The sequence below is a fragment of the Euprymna scolopes genome, chromosome 29, assembly GCF_053919585.1.
Source record: "Euprymna scolopes isolate OS-2025 chromosome 29, ASM5391958v1, whole genome shotgun sequence".
Lineage (NCBI taxonomy): Eukaryota > Metazoa > Mollusca > Cephalopoda > Sepiida > Sepiolidae > Euprymna > Euprymna scolopes.
The window spans coordinates 21,711,418-21,734,350 of NC_136510.1; the positions used below are offsets into that span (position 1 = coordinate 21,711,418).

At 35.7% G+C, this 22,933-nt stretch overlaps 1 protein-coding gene across 1 annotated transcript; it reads right to left on the reverse strand.

Moving 5' to 3' along the window:
* Window positions 1-14,491: 14,491 nt before the first annotated feature.
* Window positions 14,492-22,196, reverse strand: LOC145252381 (uncharacterized). Its single transcript, XM_080111779.1, has 13 exons — window positions 22,120-22,196; window positions 21,116-21,247; window positions 20,678-20,771; window positions 20,026-20,099; window positions 19,336-19,376; window positions 19,160-19,194; window positions 18,531-18,672; window positions 17,721-17,777; window positions 17,310-17,394; window positions 16,875-16,990; window positions 16,302-16,469; window positions 15,080-15,172; window positions 14,492-14,966 (listed from the first exon to the last, which is right to left on the reverse strand). The coding sequence occupies exons 1-13, from the start codon at window positions 22,169-22,171 to the stop codon at window positions 14,850-14,852; spliced, it is 1,206 nt and encodes a 401-aa protein (XP_079967905.1). The 5' UTR covers window positions 22,172-22,196; the 3' UTR covers window positions 14,492-14,849.
* Between the last annotated feature and the right edge of the window lie 737 nt (window positions 22,197-22,933).

Genomic DNA, 22,933 nt, shown 5'->3' on the forward strand with positions numbered 1-22,933 from the left:
TTTGGCTCCTGTCACGGGATGAGGGGCGGGAAGAGTTTCTTGGGGCCTTTATAGGAGAGGGGGAAGGTTGTTCGGGTTGCTGGGGTGTTGGGATCACAGGGGGCTCATCCTGTGTTGTTGTTGCGAGGGAGTCCTTCTCAGTCTCAGTGGGGGTAGGAGGGTTTGCGCGTGTCTTGCGGCTTTTCCTCCTCCTGGCCCTCCTGATCTCTGTTGCGCTCAGGGCCATAGAGACTGTTGTTGTCTCTTCCTCTGCCTCTGACGCGGCCTCCTCCTCAGATTCTGGTAGTTTCCTCTTGTTTGAGGAGGAGGGTGTCTGTGTGTCCATTTTCTCCGTCTCGCTCTTCGGTTGTTCTTGGTCTTGGGTGACTGTCTGCAAGGATGGCTGTTTGTTGATCTTGCCTTTCTTTACGACCGTCACCCAGCCTGTCGGTGCCTCTGGAGGATTTGCGGCCGGCGCGGGAGCAGCGGCTTGATTTGTTGTCACGCTTGTTCCCGCCGCTTTTGTGGGCTTCTTCCCTCCATTCCTCTTTGGACAGTCCTTCGCCATATGCCCTTGTTGTGTGCACAGCCAGCAATGAGGCCTCCTCCCTTCCACTATAAGGGAGAGTGTCCACTCTCCGAACTTGAGTGTGGCTAGGATGGCGTAGAATCCAGCCTTGTCCAGGACCATCTGTACTTTGTAGTCCCCGGTCATGATGTTTCTTAATCCGCGGACCGGGGTGACTTCCTCTACGTCTCCATACTGGCTTAGGATAGCCCCCAGTTGTTTGGCCTCCATATAGCAGGGGACGTTTAGAGCAGAAACATTTGCTCTCCTCTTGTTCATATAGATGGGTTGGAGCTTTATGTTCCTGCTCTGATGGCAGGTCCTGGACAGCCTGACTGCGTCTTCGGAGGTGGGGAGCAGAACATCCCACTGTGCGTAACTCCTTCTACAGATGTAGTTGGCGGGAATGTTCTGCTCCAGCAACACGTTCATCATGGTGTCCTTGTTGACGCCCGTCAGACCCCTTGTCTTGGTGTCTGAAGTTATCAGCGAGAGCACTCTTTTCTCCAGAACTTCCACTTGACCCGGGAGGGGTTGGATGTTGTTCCCCTGGGTATACTCCTTGTAAGTGGAGTCGAAGAGTGCTCTGTAGTCTTCGGGCGTCAACTTCCCTTGCTGCTCTTTGGGGCCCCATGCCGGTCCTCCATCCTGGTGGGTGTCAGCTGGACTCGGGTTGGGGGGCGTAGCTGGTGTTGTGGGGCTCTCTCTTGTTATGGGCATTTTTGGCTTCGGAACTGGGCCGTTACCAGGCAAAGTAGGCCATTGTGTCCTTGGCGTTGTTTCGTCCTGGCTTGGTTTGCTCTCCGGGCCGCTCCCCTTTCTTATTTTCTTCCTTTGCTGGGTGGCTGTCCCCTTGGGGGATGGAGGTGTCTCCCCTTCTGGTGCCGTGTTCCCAGCTGGAGCCTTGGTGGGTACTGTCAAGGGTGTCTCTCCTTCCAGCTTGCTTTTGTTACCACTGGCCGGAGAGTCACCCCTTTTCCGTATTTGGTCCTCTTGGGGAGTGTTGGGGGGCCAATCACTGTCTTCCCCGCCGAATAGTGAGCAGATGGAGGCTATTACGTCTTCGTCCAGCGCCTCGGTTTGGTCCGCGGTGCTGTTTTCCTCCTTTTCTGTTGGGGAGTCGCCCTTTGGGGGAGCGGGGGATGGGTTCCCCGGTCTTCCTCCCTTGGTTCTGCCGTCCTGGGGTGCAGCTGATTGGCTGGGTTCTGCACTTTCCCCAGCTAGTGACTTAACGGCAGCTTTTTCCGCTGGGTTGCCCTCGTGGGGAGCGGTTGCAGGTGCTTTTTGGGGGGTCGCCGCGGGCTGCGGCCCTACCCTCCCGCTTTCTTCCAAGGTCGCCGCGCGCCGGGGCCCTACCTTGTTTCCTGGCGCCGTCTCGCCGGGAGATGCATCAGCTCCCTCACATAGGGAGTCGTTCGCAGTTGAGATGCTGCGCATTTGGGGTGACGTACCCCTCCTGCCTGGCATCGTGGCGGTTGCACTGGCCGCTGGCGCAGACCAAAGTGTAGTGGGGGAAAAGAAAACCCAGGGGAATGGAGGGGGAGGAGGGGGAGGAGCGGACTTTGAAGAAATTAGAGTTTTTGACTTCCCCTCACGGGGATGTCGGGTTAGCAGCTCAGATCCCCCCGCGAGGGGGGAGAGCAGAGAAGAAAGACACAGTGGGTGCTAGCGGGTCAGAGTGCCGCGTCGCAATTAAGAGAGAGAGGGGATAGGCATCCCTGCCCACAGAGGGGAGCAGAAACGAAGCACCCGCCCTACCCCACGTCACCCTACCCACTAACTTACCCCAACGGAAGCGAGAAAGAGAACCCTGTCTGCTCGATCCACTGGGAGAGCAGCGAAGATAGACAAAGTTTGGGCCTGGCAGGTCAGAGTGCTGCTCAGGCAATTAAGTGTGGAGAAATTAGACCATCCCAGTCTCGAGAAGTGAGACCGAAACGAAGAAAAAACAACATGCAAAAACAACAAATGAAAAAAGAAGGTCTCAACTACCAGCGATAGTGGTGTTGGTCCCGAGATTCCAGTCTCCCAAAAGAGGGGATCGGTTTCCGGGTCCAAGCTCCCACAAATGTGGAGTCGGTCCTCTAGGTCCTGACTCCCCAAAGGAGGGGGTCGGTCCTTGCTAACAAAAGTTAGTAAGAAAAAACACCTTAACCTAGCCCGAAAGCCCGGTGGTGGGTCAAGTTTAGTAACTGAGGGAACAGATACTACACTTTGATCTTGTTTATATATTTTATTGAGAAAGAAAAAATTGAACATAAAAAAAAAAAAACGTACAAAAAATTCAATTCAACAAAATTAGGCACAAGGCCCTACAAGAAATTGGGAGGGGGAGGGTACAGGGTCTTTTTGACTATGTAACAGATGAGACTTTGAAGTCTTACTCTTGACTGGCAACATTTACCAAAATACCTCAATCACTCTGTGGATCCTAATCTAACTAATAACCCCAGCGTTCAATGTAAAATTTAACTATGTACAATTTGTATATTCATTTCTGTATGTTGTGTGTGCATTTTTTTTTTTTTTTTTTTTTTTTTTTTTTTTTTTTTTTTTTTGTGTGTGTGTGTGTATGTGTGAGAAAATAAAGTTCGATTTCATTAGAAAGAGTTCTTGAATTAATTGGCATAAAATATTCGTGGAGTGGGAAAAAACTAATGAAAATGTTCATTTAAAAAATAAGGAAAATCTACTAATGTGTTGTTAGTAAGACCCCCCTGTACTATTCTATGTGGCTAGATCCCCCACTGTTTTCCGGGGAACCGAAAACAAGCAGAGCATCCCTAATGGGGTTTGGGGAAGTCGCCTTAATGGAGGTGGGAGAAAATAAAGCAACGGATGGAGGGGGTAGGAAGGTGACCTCTGAGTAGGGGGATGACCGGGAGCATCAGAAAATAAAGATGAGGAGCAGGGGGGTTGGGCAGACTCAGAGGTTCTCTAATACCAAAAAATAAAATCAGGAACAGGATCTCATTTGTACCACCAGTCAAGAGTTACTTTACTGAACTTATAATGCTAACCTAGGCGGGATGGGTTCCGTAGGACCCAGCACCGCCCATGCCATGCCTAAGGAGGGAACACGTATTGAAACTTGGCTCCTCGACGGATGCACAAACTAGTGCTGTGCACCCACCTCTTGTCAAATTCCACTCTAGGCAACCTCTTCCAATCGCATCTGATCTTTACTTTAAGCAAATGTTTAAAGTAAACGATCAGATCCCGATCAGGAACAGATGTCCCTTCGTGGACCAACTTGAGGCGCGCGATCCAAATGGTCATGCGCGCTACTGCTAGGATCGCCAGGAAAACCAAACTTTCCTCCCTGGGGAACGGCGGCTCCATGTTGTACACAAAAGTTCCTACGTCGAGATCGAGCAGACACTCGGCATCGATTCGAGCTGTTACCCCCTCGACGTACCTTAATAGGGGCTGTATCCGGCTGCAACTAAAAAATGCGTGCTCGATTGTTTCGGGCTCGCATTCGTCACAGCACGGACAGAAGCGGCTGGTATGTTCTTTATACCGGAAAAGTACGTCGAAGAGGGGCAGCGCATTTCGGACCAGTCGCCAAGTCAGGGAGAATTCCGAGTTATTCAGAATCTCCCGTCCCGGCGCCCAACGCCATTGAGAACGGACAACCTCCATCGACCATCCCATCCGCCTACAAAGTGGATCCTTCGCGGTCCCCTCCACTAAATCCCGATACAGTTTCTTCCTTGGCTGATCGAGGACATTGGTCCCCGGCAAAGCTCTAAGAGCGGTTCGGCATTCGGAGAAGAACTTGGACTCCCCCTTCGGTCTACGACGACCTTCTACCGAAGGGTTGGGTTTGAGATCTTGACCAAAAGGCCAAAACGATATTGTAATCTACTAAAGCAGCTGATAGATAACGCATGACATAAAGGTCAAAGGTCGTTTTTTTTTTTACACGGTGGTCACCACTTATCAAGGCCCGGGAGCCACTCAGTGATAAGGGTTATTGAAAGTACAGTACGTTAGTGTGGAGATTTAATGAAGTGTTTACTTAAGGGGGCGGTTCATTAGGAATTTGTTAACGTTGGACTTGAAGACATCCAGGTTGTAGTCATGTGGGAAGCAGGCACACGGAACAGAGTTCCACAGGTGTGCAGTTCTAAGAAAGAAGCTTTGTTAATGGAATCTACATTTTGATTTAGGCACAGATAAAGAGTAGGGAAAATATTTTACAGTTGATTCAGCTAGACGGGTGTTTTTCATGAAAGATTGGCGAGGGGGGAACCAGAGATTGGAGTTCAGACGAGCACCATGGAAATAACGATAAAACAAGGATAGACTTGCAACGTCTCTTCTGTGGGAGAAAGGTTGCAGGGTAGAGAAAAGGGCATCCCCCACTAAGCCACGAAGTCTATTTTGTACTCTGTCAAGGCAGGATAGGCTGTTTTTAGCAGCTCCTGCCCAGATGTGGCAGAAGTATTCCATCCTTGGACGTACTTGGCTTTTATATAGATAGAGAATTGCATCAGTAGTGAGATATCTTCTAGAGCGGTAGATGGATCCCACGATCTTTCCAGCGACCTTGGCAACAGACTTGATGTACGTGTTACATTTCAGATCAGGAGTACAGGACAAACTCAGAAGCTTGTGAAAACATGGGGCTTCTCCTTAACGAGAGCCATTCATTTCAATAATAATAATTATAATATATATATATATATATATATATATATATATATATATATATATATATATATATATATATATTATAATTCCTAGCTTGAGGTAGTTGCTTTTCTAGCAGCACTGATGAGCTATGAAACAGCGAAACAGTGCTGTATGTGGATGATATATATATATATATATATATATATATATATATATATATATATATATATATATATATATATAAGACAAATTAAATGCTAACAAAAAATCTAAATTACGGTTTGAGCTAGCAAGTAAAATAAAAATATAGAACTGCATAAAAATTAAAACTTTGAGAATTACAATGTATGAAAAAGTGCAGTTTTCAAAGTTTTCATTTTTATATTTGCTATTATTTCCTGTGAAGGATAAATATTTTTTTAAATCCATAGAAAAAGAAAAATATTTCATTATATTCTTGTTTTCCAACCTTTCCATACATTAATTATAAATGTATTTAAAAAATTTTTTAACATTTGTTAATAACAAGTATTACTTTATAAATATAAAATGTAATATACAGCGTTGAACGATAAATTTGTCGCTCTAAAGAAAATATCACAACAGCTTTATTTTAAACTTTTTATTGAAACTTGTGAGCTGGCACCGAGTCCTCCTGCCACGCCCAGGATCTGCCACTTTGGTGTTGAGTTTCACACCGATTTCGAAGATGTGTGGTGACATGATGTGGCCCTCACTTGAAACCACACCAAAGAGCAAAACCATGGACGGAAACTTCATTGAGCTCACAATAATTTCACAATAATTATTCTTTTTATCTATTGAACATAATGTTCCATGTTTACGCACTTATCAGTGTAAAACGAGACACTTCCTTCCAGTCATGAGATTCGGACATCTCTCCTTCTCTCTCTCTCTCTCTCTCTCTCTCTCTCTCTCTCTCTCTCTCTCTCAGTATATATATATATAATGTGGTACATATTTCCCCCCCAACAAAAAAACTTTAAAAACTACAAAAAAAAAAAAAAACTACATAAAAGAATAATAAAATTATTTTTATTCTATCTATTGTCGTGAGGAAAGAACACCTTTAAAATTCAAAGATGTACATCTGATTTCAATGCAATTTAAACCATATATACAATGGTCGTTGTAAAAGTAAGGCCTCTTATTTTTTAACTCATGAATTAAAACGTTTGAAGAACTATGAAAACCAGAATTGTACCATTAAAATGAGTTTTTTTTTTTTTGCTTATTTTTCTACATTATCATCACCATTCTCAATGCACTTTTGCTACACTTTTTCAGAGCATACTTTGTCAATAAAATAATGGACGCCACTCTGAAATCCACAAACTCATCTCCTAACTCTTGACATCAACTGCATCGACTTCAAAAAAGTTCAACAGCCGCTGTTGAATATTGATCAGTTCAATTTTTCTGCATAGAGAAATTCAATGACGTCTTTTATTTTGACCTACCTCCATAACAGGGGTTGTTTTGATTAGAGTCTCACACTGTCAATATCTACAACAGAGATATAAAACTTTCAGGTTATGAATGCATCAGTTCAGTCACCATAACAATGCAGTTTGCAATCGTTTCTCATCTATTCAGGCAGAATTTAACAATAGGAGGCATTTCTTTCTGAATACCCCTCGTTTAAGATATTAATTCACAGAATTTTTCAACATTTCATTTTTTCCAACTATATTGAGAAGCAAAATGGGAGGGGAGGTAGTAAAACCAAAGGCAGTAAAATATTATGAAAATAGTAAAAAATTACATGGAAATAATCCTCATTCAATCCTGAACGATGTCAGGTTTTCCTGTTAGTTAATTAAAAATGGTGCTTCGTGATGAAGCAGTTTCAGTGTTTTTAAATGTTTGAAAAATAAAATCTTTAATATAAAAAAAATATTTTAATTCTATTTATTTCTCTCAACCGTCACTTCATTTTACTTTTTTTATTTTTGTTGGTCATTTTTATAAGGTCAGATTTTTTAAAGACAAGTATAATCACTCCAATACAACAAGAATTACTAGTGAGTATAAGTAATCTATATATCTATAAAAGTGAAAATATGTGTGTCTGTCTGTGTACAGTTCCCTACCAAATAACTCTGTTAATTTTCGGCCTATAGACTCGATATTTAACATAAGGAGTATTGAGATGTGGGAAGATCTTTTTAATCCGTTTTCATCTAGAAATTTGACTGTCAAGAGGTCAAATTTAAGAGGTCTAAACATTTAAAATTTTACACAAAAGGTATTCAGAGATAGGGCAAGGTTTTTAATGGGTTTGGGTAAAAAATTTGAGCTGCCAAGGGGTCAAAGTTCAAAGGTTTGATCTTTGCGATGTCTAGAAAACTATTCAGCCAATTGTGAGTCTAAAAATTTGAAATTTCTACATAACGGGTATTCAGATCTGTGGCAAGTATTTTAATCAGTTTTGAGGCGAAAATGTAGCTGCTAAAAGTTCAAAGTTGAAAGAGTTGACCTTTGCAGATTCGACCAAATTTCTCCACCAAATTTGAGTCTAAAGACGTAAAATTTTAGATTTTGATAAATTGGACATGGGTAAAACTTGGTATTTTTATTTGAGACCAAAATAATAAATCTTAAGGAGTCAAAATTGGGATCAAAATTAAAAAAAAAATAACCTCTGTAGTCTCTACAAAATTACTCAGACAAATTTGATCTAAAAATTTGAAATTTTACAGAAAGTATGAACATGTGGGACAAGTTTTGAACAGTACATAGGGCCCCAGCAAAACCGGGCTGGACGCCTAATAATCTATATATCTATCAAAGTGAAAATGTGTGTGTGTGTGTGTGTGTGTGTGTGTGTTTGTTTGTACATTTCCCTACCAAATAACTCTGTCAATTTTCGGTCCACAGACTCGAGATTTAACATAAAGAGTATTGAGATTTGGGAAGATCTTTTTAATGTGTTTTCAGCCAAAAATTTGGCTGTCAAGGGGTGAAAAATTAAGGATTTGACGTTGGTAATCTATACCAAACTCCTCTGCCAATTTCGGATTTAAACACTTGAAATTTTAAATGTAGATTCCTTGTACATGGATCAAAATTTATAATTCGATTTTAGCCCAAAACAAGAAATGTTAAGGGGTCAAAATTAAAAAAAAATTGATCTCTCACTCAATTTTTGGTTTAAACATTTGAAATTTTACATATAGTATTTTCAGACATAGTGCAATCCTTTTAATCGGTTTTTGGCAGGAAATTTAGCTACCAAGGGGTCAAAGTTAAAAAAGATTTAACATTTGTGGTCTATAGCAAACCGTTCAGAAAATTTTTGGGTTAAACATTTGAAATTTTGCAAAAGGGTATTCAGACTTGCGGCAAGCATTTAAATCAGTTTTGGGGCGAAGAGGTCAAATTTGAAAAAGTTGACCTTTGAAGACTCTACCAAACTTCTCGATCAATGTTGGGTCTGAACACTTCAAATTTTAAATGTTGCTTATCTGGACATGAGCTAAACTTTTTCATATAAATATACACATGCACATAAAGCTATGCACATTATATAGGGCCCGAGCAAAGCTGGGCAGAACCACTAGTAATACTAATAATGAATGTGCAAGGTGAACCAGTTCGAGCAAAGAAAGACATTTTTACATCTTCAGTAAGGAAGAGGGGAACTGAATTCAAGGTAGTCTTGCACAAGATTCAAGATTTTACATAAGGAGTATTGAGATTTGGGAAAATCTTTTTAATTGGTTTTCGGCCAGAAATTTTGAATGTTTAATTATTTCACCTTTGAAAACTCTACCAAACTCCTCGACTAATTTTGAGTCTAAACACTTGAAATTTTAGATGTAGGTTACTTGGACATGGATCCAACATTTTAATTCAATTTGAGCTCAAAACAATAAATGTTAAGGGGTCAAAATTGGGGTCAAATTAGAAAAAAAATTGACCTCTTCGGTCTCTACCAAATTACTCAGCCAATTTTTATTCTAAACATTTGAAATTTTATATAAAGTGTACGCAGACATAGGGTAAGCTTTTTAATCGGTTTTGGCCGAAAATATGCCTGCCAAGAAGTCAAAGTTGAAAGAGTTATTATTTTAAGACTCTACCAAACTCCTCCGCCAATTCTGGATCTAAACACTTGAAATTTTAGATGTTGGTTACCTGGAAATGAGTCAAATTTTTAAATACGTGGGGCGTGCAATAAGTAATGCCCCTAACCCACTTCCAGTTGTCTGATCTAGCTGAAATTTTGCATATGTAATGATTTATATCTCTACGGGTTATGTGGCAAATTACAGCTCTGAACTAATTGTGGTTTCTGTTTTACAGGTGTTTGAACTGAGTCAGGTGTGAAATGGAGCATGTTGAATGTCGAGCAGTTATCTGCTTTTTGCATTTGAAAGGACGCACAGCACAGGAGACTTTTGATGAAATGAAACAAACTTATGGTGATAATGCCCCATCATATGACCTTGTAAACGCTGGTCTCGTGAATTTATACATGGCCGGAAGTCTGTGGAAACAGCTCCCAGACCTGGTCGCCCCCCTTCTGCCATTGATGAGGCATCTGTCTGTCAAGTTGAAGCTGCCATTTTGGAAGATCGGTGCATTACTATTCGCCAAATATCCCAAGATTTCAAGATTAGTACAGGGTCTGTGGTAACTATCATTTATGACCATTTGCATATTTATAAGGTGTATGCCAGATGGATTCCCAGATTGCTCACACCATTCCAGAAGTGAGAACGCGTTGAGTGCTCGAGGATGAATTTGGAGATGTGCCAAGAAGATGAGTCAAAGTTTTTCAAAAGACTGATTACACAGGATGAAACCTGGGTCTATCACTATGATCGAGAGACCAAAGCCCAAAAAATGCAGTGGAATCACTTACACTCACCACCTCTAAATAAGGCAAGGGTGCAGCCCTCCGTTGGCAAGGTCATGCTCACAGTCTTCTGCGACCAGGACGGAGTAGTGATGGCAGATTTCCTGGCAAAGGGTACCACAATTACAGGAGGCTAGTATACTTCACTTTTAAGGAAATTAAGGGAAGCTATCAAAATCAAGAGGTGGGGCAAGATCAGCAAAGGTATACTCCTCTTGCAGGACAATGCTCCGGTCCACAACTCGCATGTTGCCAGATCAGAAGCACAGGCGTGTGGTTATGCAACTCCCCTCCATCCTCCCTACTCTCCTGACCTTGCACCATCTGACTTTAACCTCTTCCCAGCCATGAAGTTGTTTTTGAAAGGAAAGCGTTTCCCAGATGATGCAGATTTGATTTCTGAAGTCATGTTGTGGTTGAAGGACCAGCCTGGGGTGTTCTACAAAAACCGTCTCCAGAGCTGCATCAAACGATGGTAGAAATGCATAACTCTGGGTGCTTCCTATGTAGAGAAAGACTAATAACAGTGCCAAGTTTCGTTGCTGTAACCTCCGACCTTCTTAACATGTATCTTGTCGAACTTGGGAATGTTTCTTTGAACTCGGAAATGTGGACGGAACGTTGAACGGAACTCTTTATTTACTTCACAGGCGTAGCATGCTCTTGTTCCGTCAGCCATGATTGGATAGATGTCCTAAGTAATTCACAATTATATTTTTCAGTCGCCCACACTAAGACTTGAACCTTCAACCTTCAAGAGAATATCACTTGCACAATTGATTTCACCAAGTACTCTAACCACTGCACCATGGGTCCTTCTGGAAAATCAATTATAAAAGTGATATTCTTCTGAAGGGTGAAGGTTCAATCCTCAGTGTGGGTCACCGAAAAATACATTTGTGAATTACTTACGACCTCTATACAGTCCTGGTTGACGAAACAAAAGCCTGCTTCCTCTATAAAGTAAATAAAGTGTTTCATTTGAAATTCTGTCCAAATTCTTCAGTTCGACAGAGATATTCGTAAGTTTGAGAAGATGCACGTGAAGAAAATCGGAGGTTGCATCAACTGAAACGTTGTGAAAATCACACTCAAGATAAAATCAGTAGTCCGATGAATCCAAATAATACGATTAATAAAAATTGTTTGAACATAGTTTGAAACAATTATTTAGAGTTTACCCTGAATCTAAAGTATGATAAATTTTATTCTATTAATATTCAACTAGCAGGACCTGTGGAAATTCCATAGAAGCCTCATTTATACGTAATAAATTGATGTTAGCATTATGTTGACGTCGGACGTAAATGGAGATGCTCTGATATTATTGTAGATCTTTTGTTAAAACTGCAAAAATATTTATATAAGCTAGCAGGGACACCCGGCGTAACTCAGGCTTGCAAGGAAAAGAAAAGGACATCCCTATGAGGCTACAAAGTCTATTTTGAACCCTATCAAGGCAGGAGAAGTCCTTTCTAGCAGCTCCTGCCCAGATGTGGCAACAGTACTCCATCCTTGGACATACCTGGCTCTTATATAGATAGAGAATTTCATCAGCAGTGAGATATCTACTGGATTTATTGAAAGATCCCACCATTTTTCCAGCTGCCTTGGCAACAGATTTGATGCATATGTTCTATTTCAGAGAAGGAGTAAAGGTCAAGCCCAGAAGCTTATCAAATCATGAAGCCTCTCAAAGACGAGAACCATTCATTTCAATTAATTCCAAGCGTTGATGATGTAAAGATAAAAGCTTGGTTTTAGATGTGTTAAAAGTAACCAGCCACCTCTTTCCCCATTGTACTACTTGCTCAATATTAGAAGCGAGAGAATCAGTAAGAACTTGGTCGTTTACAGTCTTAGATGTGCTACCATATATGTTAGTGTCATCAGCATAAATGTCTACGAATGATGTAAGGATGTGATTTGGAAGATCATTAATGCAGATCAGGAAGACGGACTCCAGCATTAATACTATGAGCTTCTTATTTCTGCCAATCAACCACTACTCTCATGAACCTATTAGAGAGAAATGATTTAATAATTGAGAAGACATTTCCAGCTATACCGGAGCTGGAGATCTTGTGAAGTAAACCTTTATGCTATACTCTATCAAAGGCCTTTGATATGTCAAGAGCAATTGCCTTAGAAGGGTTGCCTCTGTCGAGAGATTCACAAATCCTATGAGATACAACTGTAAGCACATTTGCTGTAGATCTAGCAGAACGGAAACAATATTGCATGTCACTAAGAAAGTTATTTTTGCTGAGATGGTTGACTACTTCTGTATTTAATACAGATTCCAGAAACTTACCCATGATGCACAGGAGTTTATTGGCTTGCACTGAGATAGAGATGACCGATCATCTGAAATCTTAAATACAGAGCAAACTGATGAGATTTTTCTGGGTGATGGGAAGCAATTCTCCTTAAGACAATGTTTTTACAGTGTTCTAAATATGGGCGTTAAATCTGGTAGAAGTTTTTTGAGCGCTACAATTGGAATACCCTCAGCATAATTAGAATTCAAGGCCAGTTGCTTTACTGGAATCAAGGTTTTTGATTAGCTTGGCAACATCACGCACAGATATTTGTATGTCACATAGCATGTTTTCTGATACAGGAGGAAATATTGGTTGGCGGCCTTCGTTAAAAGTGTAGAAACAGCTGCAAAGTTCTTGGCAAAGAGTTTGGCTTTGTCTGATGCTGACGAGATTACCTCAGGTCTATTGATGATAGTTGGGATAGAGCACACGCTTCTGTTAAGGACCCTGTTTTCTATTTGCCAAAACTGGTGAGAACCAAGCCGCTGCTCAGCTACTTTGAACTTGACAGACTGAGCATACACCTCTCTCGCGTTTTTTATTACTTTTTTCAGTGGTTACTGACAGACCTGAAAGAGGCTTTAGTCTCAGTACATCTATTACGTTGGAAGCAATGCAAAAACAGGTTTCTGTGCACAATGGCAGCAGCACATTCTGGAGAAAACCATGGTTTGCTGTAAGGTTTTTGCTGGAACATTTTCGAGGGTTTGAAACGATCTTGGCCTTCACTAAACCATTACGTCAGGTGTGATACTATAGAAGAAACATCCTTTTTAAACATAGGCTTAGTTCTGAGGATCACAGAGGAAGACGAAATAAGGAGATGTGTGCAGAAGAGTAGACTTTGGTTGTATGGCCAAGTTGAAAAACAAATGATTGAGTGAATAGATGTACAACAGTTGAGGCAGATGATTCAGCTTAGAAGGGAAGGCCAAGAAAAAATGAGGATAAAGTGATAAAAATGGACCTGAGGGAAGGAGGGATAATAAAGACTTGGCCAGAGATATGCTCCTTAAAAATTCAATCTTAAAGGCACGCAATGCATGTCAACATTAAACATTAAACTGATGATGATGCTGATGATGATGATGATGATGATGATGATGATGATGATGATTGAATTTCCTTCACTTCAAACTGTTTTTGAAACCATAATAAATGCACTTCCATAAATGCCACGTTTTATAGCAACTCTTTAATAAGCCTGGATATCTTCGACCCTGGTAGAACTGGCTTGTGTGTGTAAAAAGTCATATAACTGCATGCAACCTGATTGATGTCAATCATTTGGGTTAGGGTTAGACAGAAAGACCAAGTGTGAAGTGTTGCCTGACATTGCTCACACTGGAATTGCGGACACACATTGGTTCCATTATTTGTTGAATTGAATCCAAAGTTCATCAACCAAACTTGCCATCTATTTCAAAAAGTTTACTTATTCAATGAATCTGACCTGGATATCTTGGGCACTAAGACACTTGCAGCATCCTAAATGCCAAAACCTGATGATTATAGTGATGATGTAGAAGCAGTAACAACAAGTTGCTCAAGTATATCAACAATGTGATCAGCATAAATAGTTTTCAAAATAATCGTGTTTGATTATGGTATGACGAATGGATTGCATAAACAGTATTGGAGCTTTTCATAGATTTTATTTATTCAATAAATTTTACCGTTCTGCAAGTTATAGTGATTAGTGCTTAAAGAAAGTATGTGTGGAGGAGGAGTAACCGAGACTTACCGGAAACTGAGGCGACATTTGCCATTACATCAGGTGGAATAAATGGTGCGGAAGAATGAATAAAGCAGAAGAGAAATCAGTTTGCGATGGGAATGAATTGAAGACAAAAATATCCGAGTTTCAAAAGAAATTCGTAAATATTTTTTGTTTTCATTTTTTACCTTGCAAGTCGATCTTATAAACGTTTGCACAAAAAAAATAGAAGATACAAAAATTATATTTTAATATTTTTAATATGAAGGTTTATAAATAAATTTTTCAATTATTCAATATTTTTGTTTTCAAATTTAAATTTCATAAAAAAGAAAAAAGAAAAACAACAACTTTTTATTAAGAGTAGAACAGTTTATTTGATCATTTATGAAAAAATACATGAAGATGAAAAATATTTACATTTCAGAATTTTTAAAATAATCAGAACGTATTTACAAATTGATCAATGGATGCAAAACAGAAACTTTTTTTCTGTAGATTCAACAAAATTGAAACAGAAAATAAACGAATTGGAATCTACAGAGAATAAACCAATGAAAAGTATTTACAATCTACCCATAATTGGGTACAAAAAAGTTGTTTGATGGTAAAATGAACATTCAAAATACATTTATTCTTAAGACAGGGCCAGAACAAATTTCCATAAAGGACAGTTTACCGACACAGACATGATCTGATTAAAAAAAAAAACAACTAAGGACGTACAAAAGACTTTTAAGGAGTGTAAGGAACTCCATGTACACGGAAACGATAAAGACAAGTATATTCTGAGTTGCCGTAGTTGCTGGAAATCCGAACTTCAACATATTGGGTTGGGTTTTCATTATTCATCTGAAATAAAATAATGAAAACTGATTTAGCATTTCACATGCGAACAATATTGAAATGCAAAGAAAATCTTTAGTGAAAATTGGTTAAAAACAAAGAAAACACAGAAACATTACCTGTGTAATAAACTGCTGAATAGGTCTCCCATCATCTTTGTATGTATAGCTGCCTAAATAAACACCTTCGTGATCATCTAGACCGGATAAACTCTATAAGGAGAGGTGGAAAAAGATGGACCAAGTTTTAAAATCAAAGAGATTCAGTAAATACTTGCTTGTAAGAAACTTATTCATACATTTTAATTTTTGCATAAATATTGTAATATTTTTTCTAAAGATTTAAAATGAAATATTTTTTCTTATTTTAATGACAAAATAATGTTATAAAGCAACTTTCATTTTATTTTTAAACACTTAACATAAATTTGTTACGGAATGAATATTTAATAATTTATAAAATATTCACTTTGGTATGAAATTTTACAATTAAGAATAGGAATTAGTTTCAGTCAATTTGAAATCCTAATAAAATATATTAGTTTTATTTAAAAAGTAAGTTTATCGCTTTTATAGATATTTTTAAAAAGATCATGAAAATCGAAGCATCTGTTGAACAGACTTTTAAAACATCCTATAGTCATCCTATAGGATTTTAATTTAAAACTGTATTTTCTTATATAGCCACATCTCTTTATGTATTAGTTTATTCAATTATTAATTTACTTGTCCGACGTCCGGTGTCACACAAAATGTCAAATTTTTAAACAACAAAAAATGTAGCTGTCACTTTCCGGTTTTAAATTGATTTTTTCATTTTATAATTAAAAAAAATAATGTTGGAAGGAGACTGTAATTTTTTTATCATCGATTTTTTTTAATTAAAAAAAATGTGGAAGTTATATTATAAATAATTCATAACACAAAAGCAAAATATTTTTTTATTAATTATTTTAGCTTAAAAAGTTAAAAGCAATTAACTACAATATGTTATAAATTCGTCCTATTTGTTATATTTTAGTTTTTTTATTTAATTTTGTTTATGATGTGTTTTTAAAAAATTCACGTTTTATTTATTTGGTTTAATCATTATAATGAGTTCTTTAAAAACAAATTCACCCACTTTTAAGCTAAACATGAAGCAGAGAAGCGCATAACATTTTCATATTTTATTTTCTTGTTTGTGAGTAGAAAAGCAGATAATTTCAAGCAAGCCTAGATATGTATTATTAAGTTCTCAAAAGATTACATTTTTACCTATGTCGATATTTTCAAAATGAAACTCCATGTATATATAAGGAAATTTTAAATATTAGAAAAACAATAAAACAGATGCACTTACATAAACTGCAAAATCCTTCGGTGCACTCTCGATGTGTCCAGAGGGAGAGATGGATTTAGGAATATGTTCCATGCTGAAGGCAGTGATTTGAATTTTATGTGATAACCGAATCACAAACTTTCCAGTACTGCCTTCGAAGGACCAACATTCACCGACATTGACATCAGGCTAAATCAAGAAATAAAGAAAAAATAAAATAAACACACAAACACAAGCTGTTTTTCTTATTGCGAATATTTTGATCAATGTAACCTCTATCGTTTGTGTGAATCTTTTCAAACATGCAAATCTTTATGTTCCCAATTTTCTAAAGATGTACTTAAAGGTCATAGATCACATCTTTATATAATACAATAAAGAAAAATTAAGTTTTCATAAAAATAATTATTTTACCTGAATTACAGTCCTGGGATCTAACATCGATAATCTGACGTCATAAATAAAATTTGATTAACAGCAAATCTATCCATAAGATCTGATATATAATTCTGGGAGATCTGATTAAATAGACAACTACTTCGATTTTTAATGCATTAAAGAAAAATGAAGTTTTCATAAAAATAGTTATTTTACCGTAATTACAGTCCTGGGAGAATTGGATTTATAAACGAGAGGAATACCAAAGATACTGATGTAGAGAGAATACTTTGTGAAAGTCTCTGAACAACGATTAAGGATCACACTGCCACCTGAAATAATAAAGAAAAGGATTTTTTCAAAAATACACGAAAAAAGCTTCTTTAAATGAATGCAACCCATAATAAAATGTCAACTTAAAGTGGATTATTATTTGAAATAGAAATTAACACTTGGAAAGATAAATTTGTGAGCATTGGAGAATGTCAGTGCTTTGATTTTAAATTTGTTTAGTCAAGAATTAGTTTATTGGCTATAATTATTGTATTTATGGTATTTTCTTTAGCTATACTTGAATTATTTTATCACACAACTTAATGACCGGTTCATAATTATCTATGGAGATAAAAACAGGGAAAATCAAAAACGCACCTCCAGATTCCAAAGCAAAATCTGCCATTGCAGTTTTATCAGCATTCAACTTCATCAGAGCTTCGTCTATCAAAGATCGTAGAAACTGGAAAATTAAAAATGAACATTGTGAAAGTTGTACGCATAATGAAGTTTCATGTTTTACCGAGGGGGAGGGGTTAGTGTAGTGTATGTTCATTCGTTATATATACTAGTCTAGCAAAACTGTGACGAAACGGAGAAATGAAGAAATACAATCTTTCTTTAAAGTTATTTAATTGAATTTTTGGTTTTACATATAATTGCTTGAAATTATTTGTTCTTGTTCAGGTATTTTATGATTTGTAAAATATTGTATACTAAAAATATATAAAAGAGCATATATGTACTAATTGTCCCTAGCCGGGGTTGCCTGGGAGTCATATTACTTACGTCTTTGGTTTCCTTTTCTTTTAATAACAGAGCTTCCTCTATCAAGGATCGTACAAACTGGAAAATTAAGAAATTAACATTTTTTTATCAAGTGAAATTAAATAGGAAAAAGTTTGGACATTTTTAATTCTGTATTAACGATAGTGTGTCTTTTATTGTCACATATTATCAGTGACATTTGGTATCTTTAATCCTGTAGGTTGAGTTTGCAGTGTTTTAGTGAACCCAAAATATTAAACTAATGTATAATGTCCATTGAATACAAATATATATGTGAATAACAATATATATATATATATATATATATATATATATATATATATATATATATATATATATATATATATATATATACATACATACATACATACATACATACATATATATATATATATATATATATATATATATGTATGTGTACATATATATATATGTATATATATATATGTATAAATATATGTATATTTATTGTGTGTGTGTGTGTGTGTGTGTGTGTGTGTGTGTGTGTGTGTGTGTGTGAATAAATTATATGTATTAAAAAATTTTTTTAATCATTAAATCCTAAATTATCTTACAGAGAATTTAAATCGAGTAATTGGTTGCAAATCCAATTTTACAAATTTCAAATTCACAGGAATTGACATAAAACAATGCCAGACAAGCACAATATCTGCCTTATATTGCCCCCACCTCTATCCCAATATTCCACTTTTTAAATCAATTCATAGCAACTGTTTTTTGCAGATTCTTACCATTCCAACATCAAAAATGACCAAAAATGAAACTAAATTGAATTCCGATTAAATTTACCTTTGGCAGACTTGCATGAATGTCTTCTTTGACATCAGAACGAATGTGATTGAATCCAGCAAGAAAATCAGAACGAAGAGAATTTTGAAGAGATTTTTTGATTGTCATTTCATATTTGTTCTCAAAACTTATTGAACTTTGGCTGCAAAAGAAAAATTATTCAAGTTGAAGTTAATCGTTGTAAAAGAAGTGGAATTTTTATTCTTGCAAAATGTTACAATTGATTTAAAAAAAAAAATATTTGGGAAATCAAGAAACAATTTATTTTGGTTCATCCACTCATAACTCCAAATAATTCAAACGATTTCGAGAAGTAAATTTCAATTTATTTGTGCACAAGTAAAATATAAAATATAAAATATATAAATTGATCACATAGTTTTATTTTTTAATAAAAAATTGAATTCAGTGGCTAAACTACGAGCATCGATCTCATGATAATTTCATTTTCTTTTCGATGGAATAAAGGAGATGACTCTATATAATTCAAAATATTCTGGAAAGTAAATTTCAATTTATTTATGCACAAGTAAAATAAACACATCAGTATTAAACGTACTTAATATGCAGAGAGAATATAGAAGGTAAACATAAAAAACTTGAAAAGAAATGTGAAAAATCAAACTCACCTGTTTAATGATTTTCCTAAATTTGTATTCAAAGACTGAAAAAAATTAAAATTATGAATCGATGAGTTTGAGTTTTTACTAAGAAAATAGAAAGAAATTAAAAAATGGGGAAAAAGGGGGAAGAGCAAAGCGAGTGTTGGGGGAGGGGGCGAATAAAGAGAATTGGATGTTCTTACCTCAGATTTTCCTGGGTATTGCGACATATTCACTAGGCCAGCTGCAAAAGAGGGGAAAAAATAACAAGATGGATAAAAACATATACATAATCCTCTTCTTCATAAAAAGGAAATTATACTAAAGGTAGCAGTTCACCCAAAACTTGAGGTAATCCACCCAAAACTTGAGGTAATTCACCAATAACTGGAGGTGATTCATCCATAACCGGAGTTAGTTAACCTATAACTAGAGGTAGTTCACCTATAACTGGAAAAAAATCACCTATTACTGGAGGTTATCCAATCATAACTAGAGGTAATTCACCAATAACTGGAGGTAGTTAACCAATAACTTGAGGTAATTAACCTATAACTGGAGGCAGTTCACCTATAACTTCTTATGTTTCTTATGCAACATTTTCATTTGCTACTAAGATCTAAAAGTGCATCTCACAATTCAATATAATGTCAAAAATTATAGGTCTGTATGATGAAAAATTCCTGCAACAAACTCAAAAGTACAAAACGAAAACTACGGTAATCATCCAAATTGATAAATATTTCAACAGATTTTCTAAATTGTGATTCTTGTTTTTTAATTTACAATTAGGTTAGTCAGATTATTCTCACTATGTTCATCTTTGCTCCAAGTATAACTTTTATAATGACTCGATAGATGTCAAAACTTGTAATAAAAAAAGCAATACTTACAAATGATCCACAATCCACTGAGCAGCAGCAAAATAAACATGGGTAGACGACGGGTAAGTTGACCAGAAGTAACACTGTCAACAAGATGAGAGACATGATTAGACATATATATATATATATATATATATATATATATATATATATATATATATATATATATATATATATATATATATATATATATATATATATACTAGCATTCCATAATTTAACATAGATTTATATATATATACCAGCATTCCGCCTAGCATCGCCCGGTTAAAAAATGTATGTGTGTGTGTGTGTGAGTAATTTGTGTTCTTTCCGCTATAAGCGAAACTAAAACCAAAATTTATGAAGAATTCTTCGTAAAATTATTTATTACAAATAGTGGAAAGTTACAACGCTTAAACGACAGTTATTCCCAAGAAAAAAGTTGTAAGCGTGACAAAGAAAATAACACATACGCAATCGTATTAATATATAGATGAATCTTAACCAAAAATTTAGTGAACGTTTTAGTTTTAACACACTGTACACTGTGTATTACCTGTTTCGAACCAAAGGAAGTTTTTATCTTTAGAGTTTAGAAAGGAAATAAAGAAAGGGGAAAAATGTTACGTCGATTTTTAAACATTTAATTTAACAAAACCTGTTTAGTGTTTATACTTACATTAAAGTTATGTTTGCACAGAAACGTTTTGCACCTGCCATAAAGCCTTCATTGGATATGGGGGTTGACCTCACATTTCTATAACGTCTGTTTTCTGAAGAAATTTCAAAATATAAACATTTCAGATAAAAATCAATTTTATCAAAATCAATGAGTTGTTAGCAGGATATTATGGAAACAAAAGTTGAAAATGTGTAGAAAATCAATTTTATTTGGTTTTTTAATAAATCAAATTAAATATTAATTTTTTTGTGATTTTATAAAACAACTGCATGAGAAAAAAGTTTAAATATTGTTTAAATATTTTTTGGATACATATAAAGATGTTTCGTATTTTTAATTGCCAACAGTTTTTATTCCATGACCCTAAATCTCGAGTATTTTGTTAATGTCTAAATAGAAATGCAATATAAATTGCTGACTTTTTCAGCCACTTACCAATTATGTCAAATCTATCCATTAGATATTCACCAGTTGATTCTAATTTAGCTGCAGCAGACGCCATCCTCTGAGCCATGAATATTTCTTTCGATGAGGGAATCCTCCTTACATTTCTATAATTTCTGGTTTCTGAAGAAATGTAAAAATATAAACATTTCAGTTCAAAATTAATTTTATAAGGATATACATGTTAACCCTTCCCCATTTTGTCCTAAATTTCAAACAACATAATGGCGTGTTTGCTGATAAACCAAACTAATTAAAGAATTTAAGTTTTCAAATGAATAATATCACTTTTGTGTAAGCATTAAAAATTGTGTCCAGAGCAGAAAGAAATTTTGTATTGGCATTAAAATTGTTTCATGTTGTTTTTATTGAATATTGATAAATAAGAAATCATTTTGAGTTAAAATCTATTTAGCATTACGCATGTAACTTGAGAAAAACATGCTTGAAATGTGTCACCATTATGGTGAATCGAATTAAATTCACTTGCCATTTTGTTTTGATTTTGCTTTAACGCTTATCCTCTAATAAACTTCCATTTTTATGTTAACTTTTATTTTTATTTAATCAACGCAAATTACTGAAAATTGTTTTCATTATTATTATTATTATTATTATTTTTTTTTAATTATTATTATTATTATTATTATTATTATTATTATTATTAGTAGTAGTAGTAGTAGTAGTAGTAGTAGTAGTAGTATTAAGAAAAACTTAAATGCTTATCCTCTAATAAACTTCCACTTTTTATGTTAATTTTATTTTTATTTAATCAACACAAATTACTGAAAATTTTCATTATTATTATTATTATTATTATTATTATTATCATTATTATTATTATTATTATTATTATTAGTAGTAGTAGTAGTATTAGTAGTAGTAGTAGTGTTTATTATATTTAAGAAAAACTTATTAAAAAAAAACTATTGTTTTCATATAATGTTTTTTATTTGTTACTTGTTAACAGGAATCAACTGTTTGCAAAAATTTACCTGAATAAACAATCCTTTGTGTTCGAGGTCTTAACCAATAAGAATGAAACATGTTGGCTCTTGATCCCTAAAAACTGAAAAATAAGAAGAAAGAAACGACATTATTAATAAAGAAAAGCAAAAGCTATATATACAACGTTGATTCTTTATCGCTCTAAAATTGATATTAAAAACCCACTGTTTCTATTTAAACAATTGTTAAAACAAATTTCTTAATATACTCAGTCATCTATTTTTTAAGGTATGCGAACTTTATTTAATTGGAGGGGGGGTACAATGTTTTAAGTTGTAGTGATGAGGGAAATTGGCAACAATAAAAAAAATAGGATCAAAGGCCACAAAAAATACAGTGTGCATCACTTAATGTTACTAAAAGGTAGTGATGGGACATTCCAATATCTTTTTTCTGATACCGTTACGATTCTGATACAATTACCGATTCCGATTCTGTATGAATCTCTACATATTTAACTAAAGAGTTGCTATTTATCCTGATTACATTAAAAACACGTGTTAAATGTGCAGATATTTTCTCAGACATAAAATTACACTTGTGGGAATGATCTATAAATAAATAAATTTAGGAGGACTTCATGCATATCAGACGATTGTGAAGCACAATTTTTGGTGAGTTCTATGCAGAAGCAAACAAATAATGAATAAAAATATCAACTTTCGATAGGATCTTCATGTCAACATCTTTAGTTTTTTTTATTAATCTTTTACTCTTTTTTTACATTTTAGATATTTTTTATTTTGAAAATGTAAAATGTTTTTATTTCAATAAACAATCAATAGTAAAATCTAAAAATGC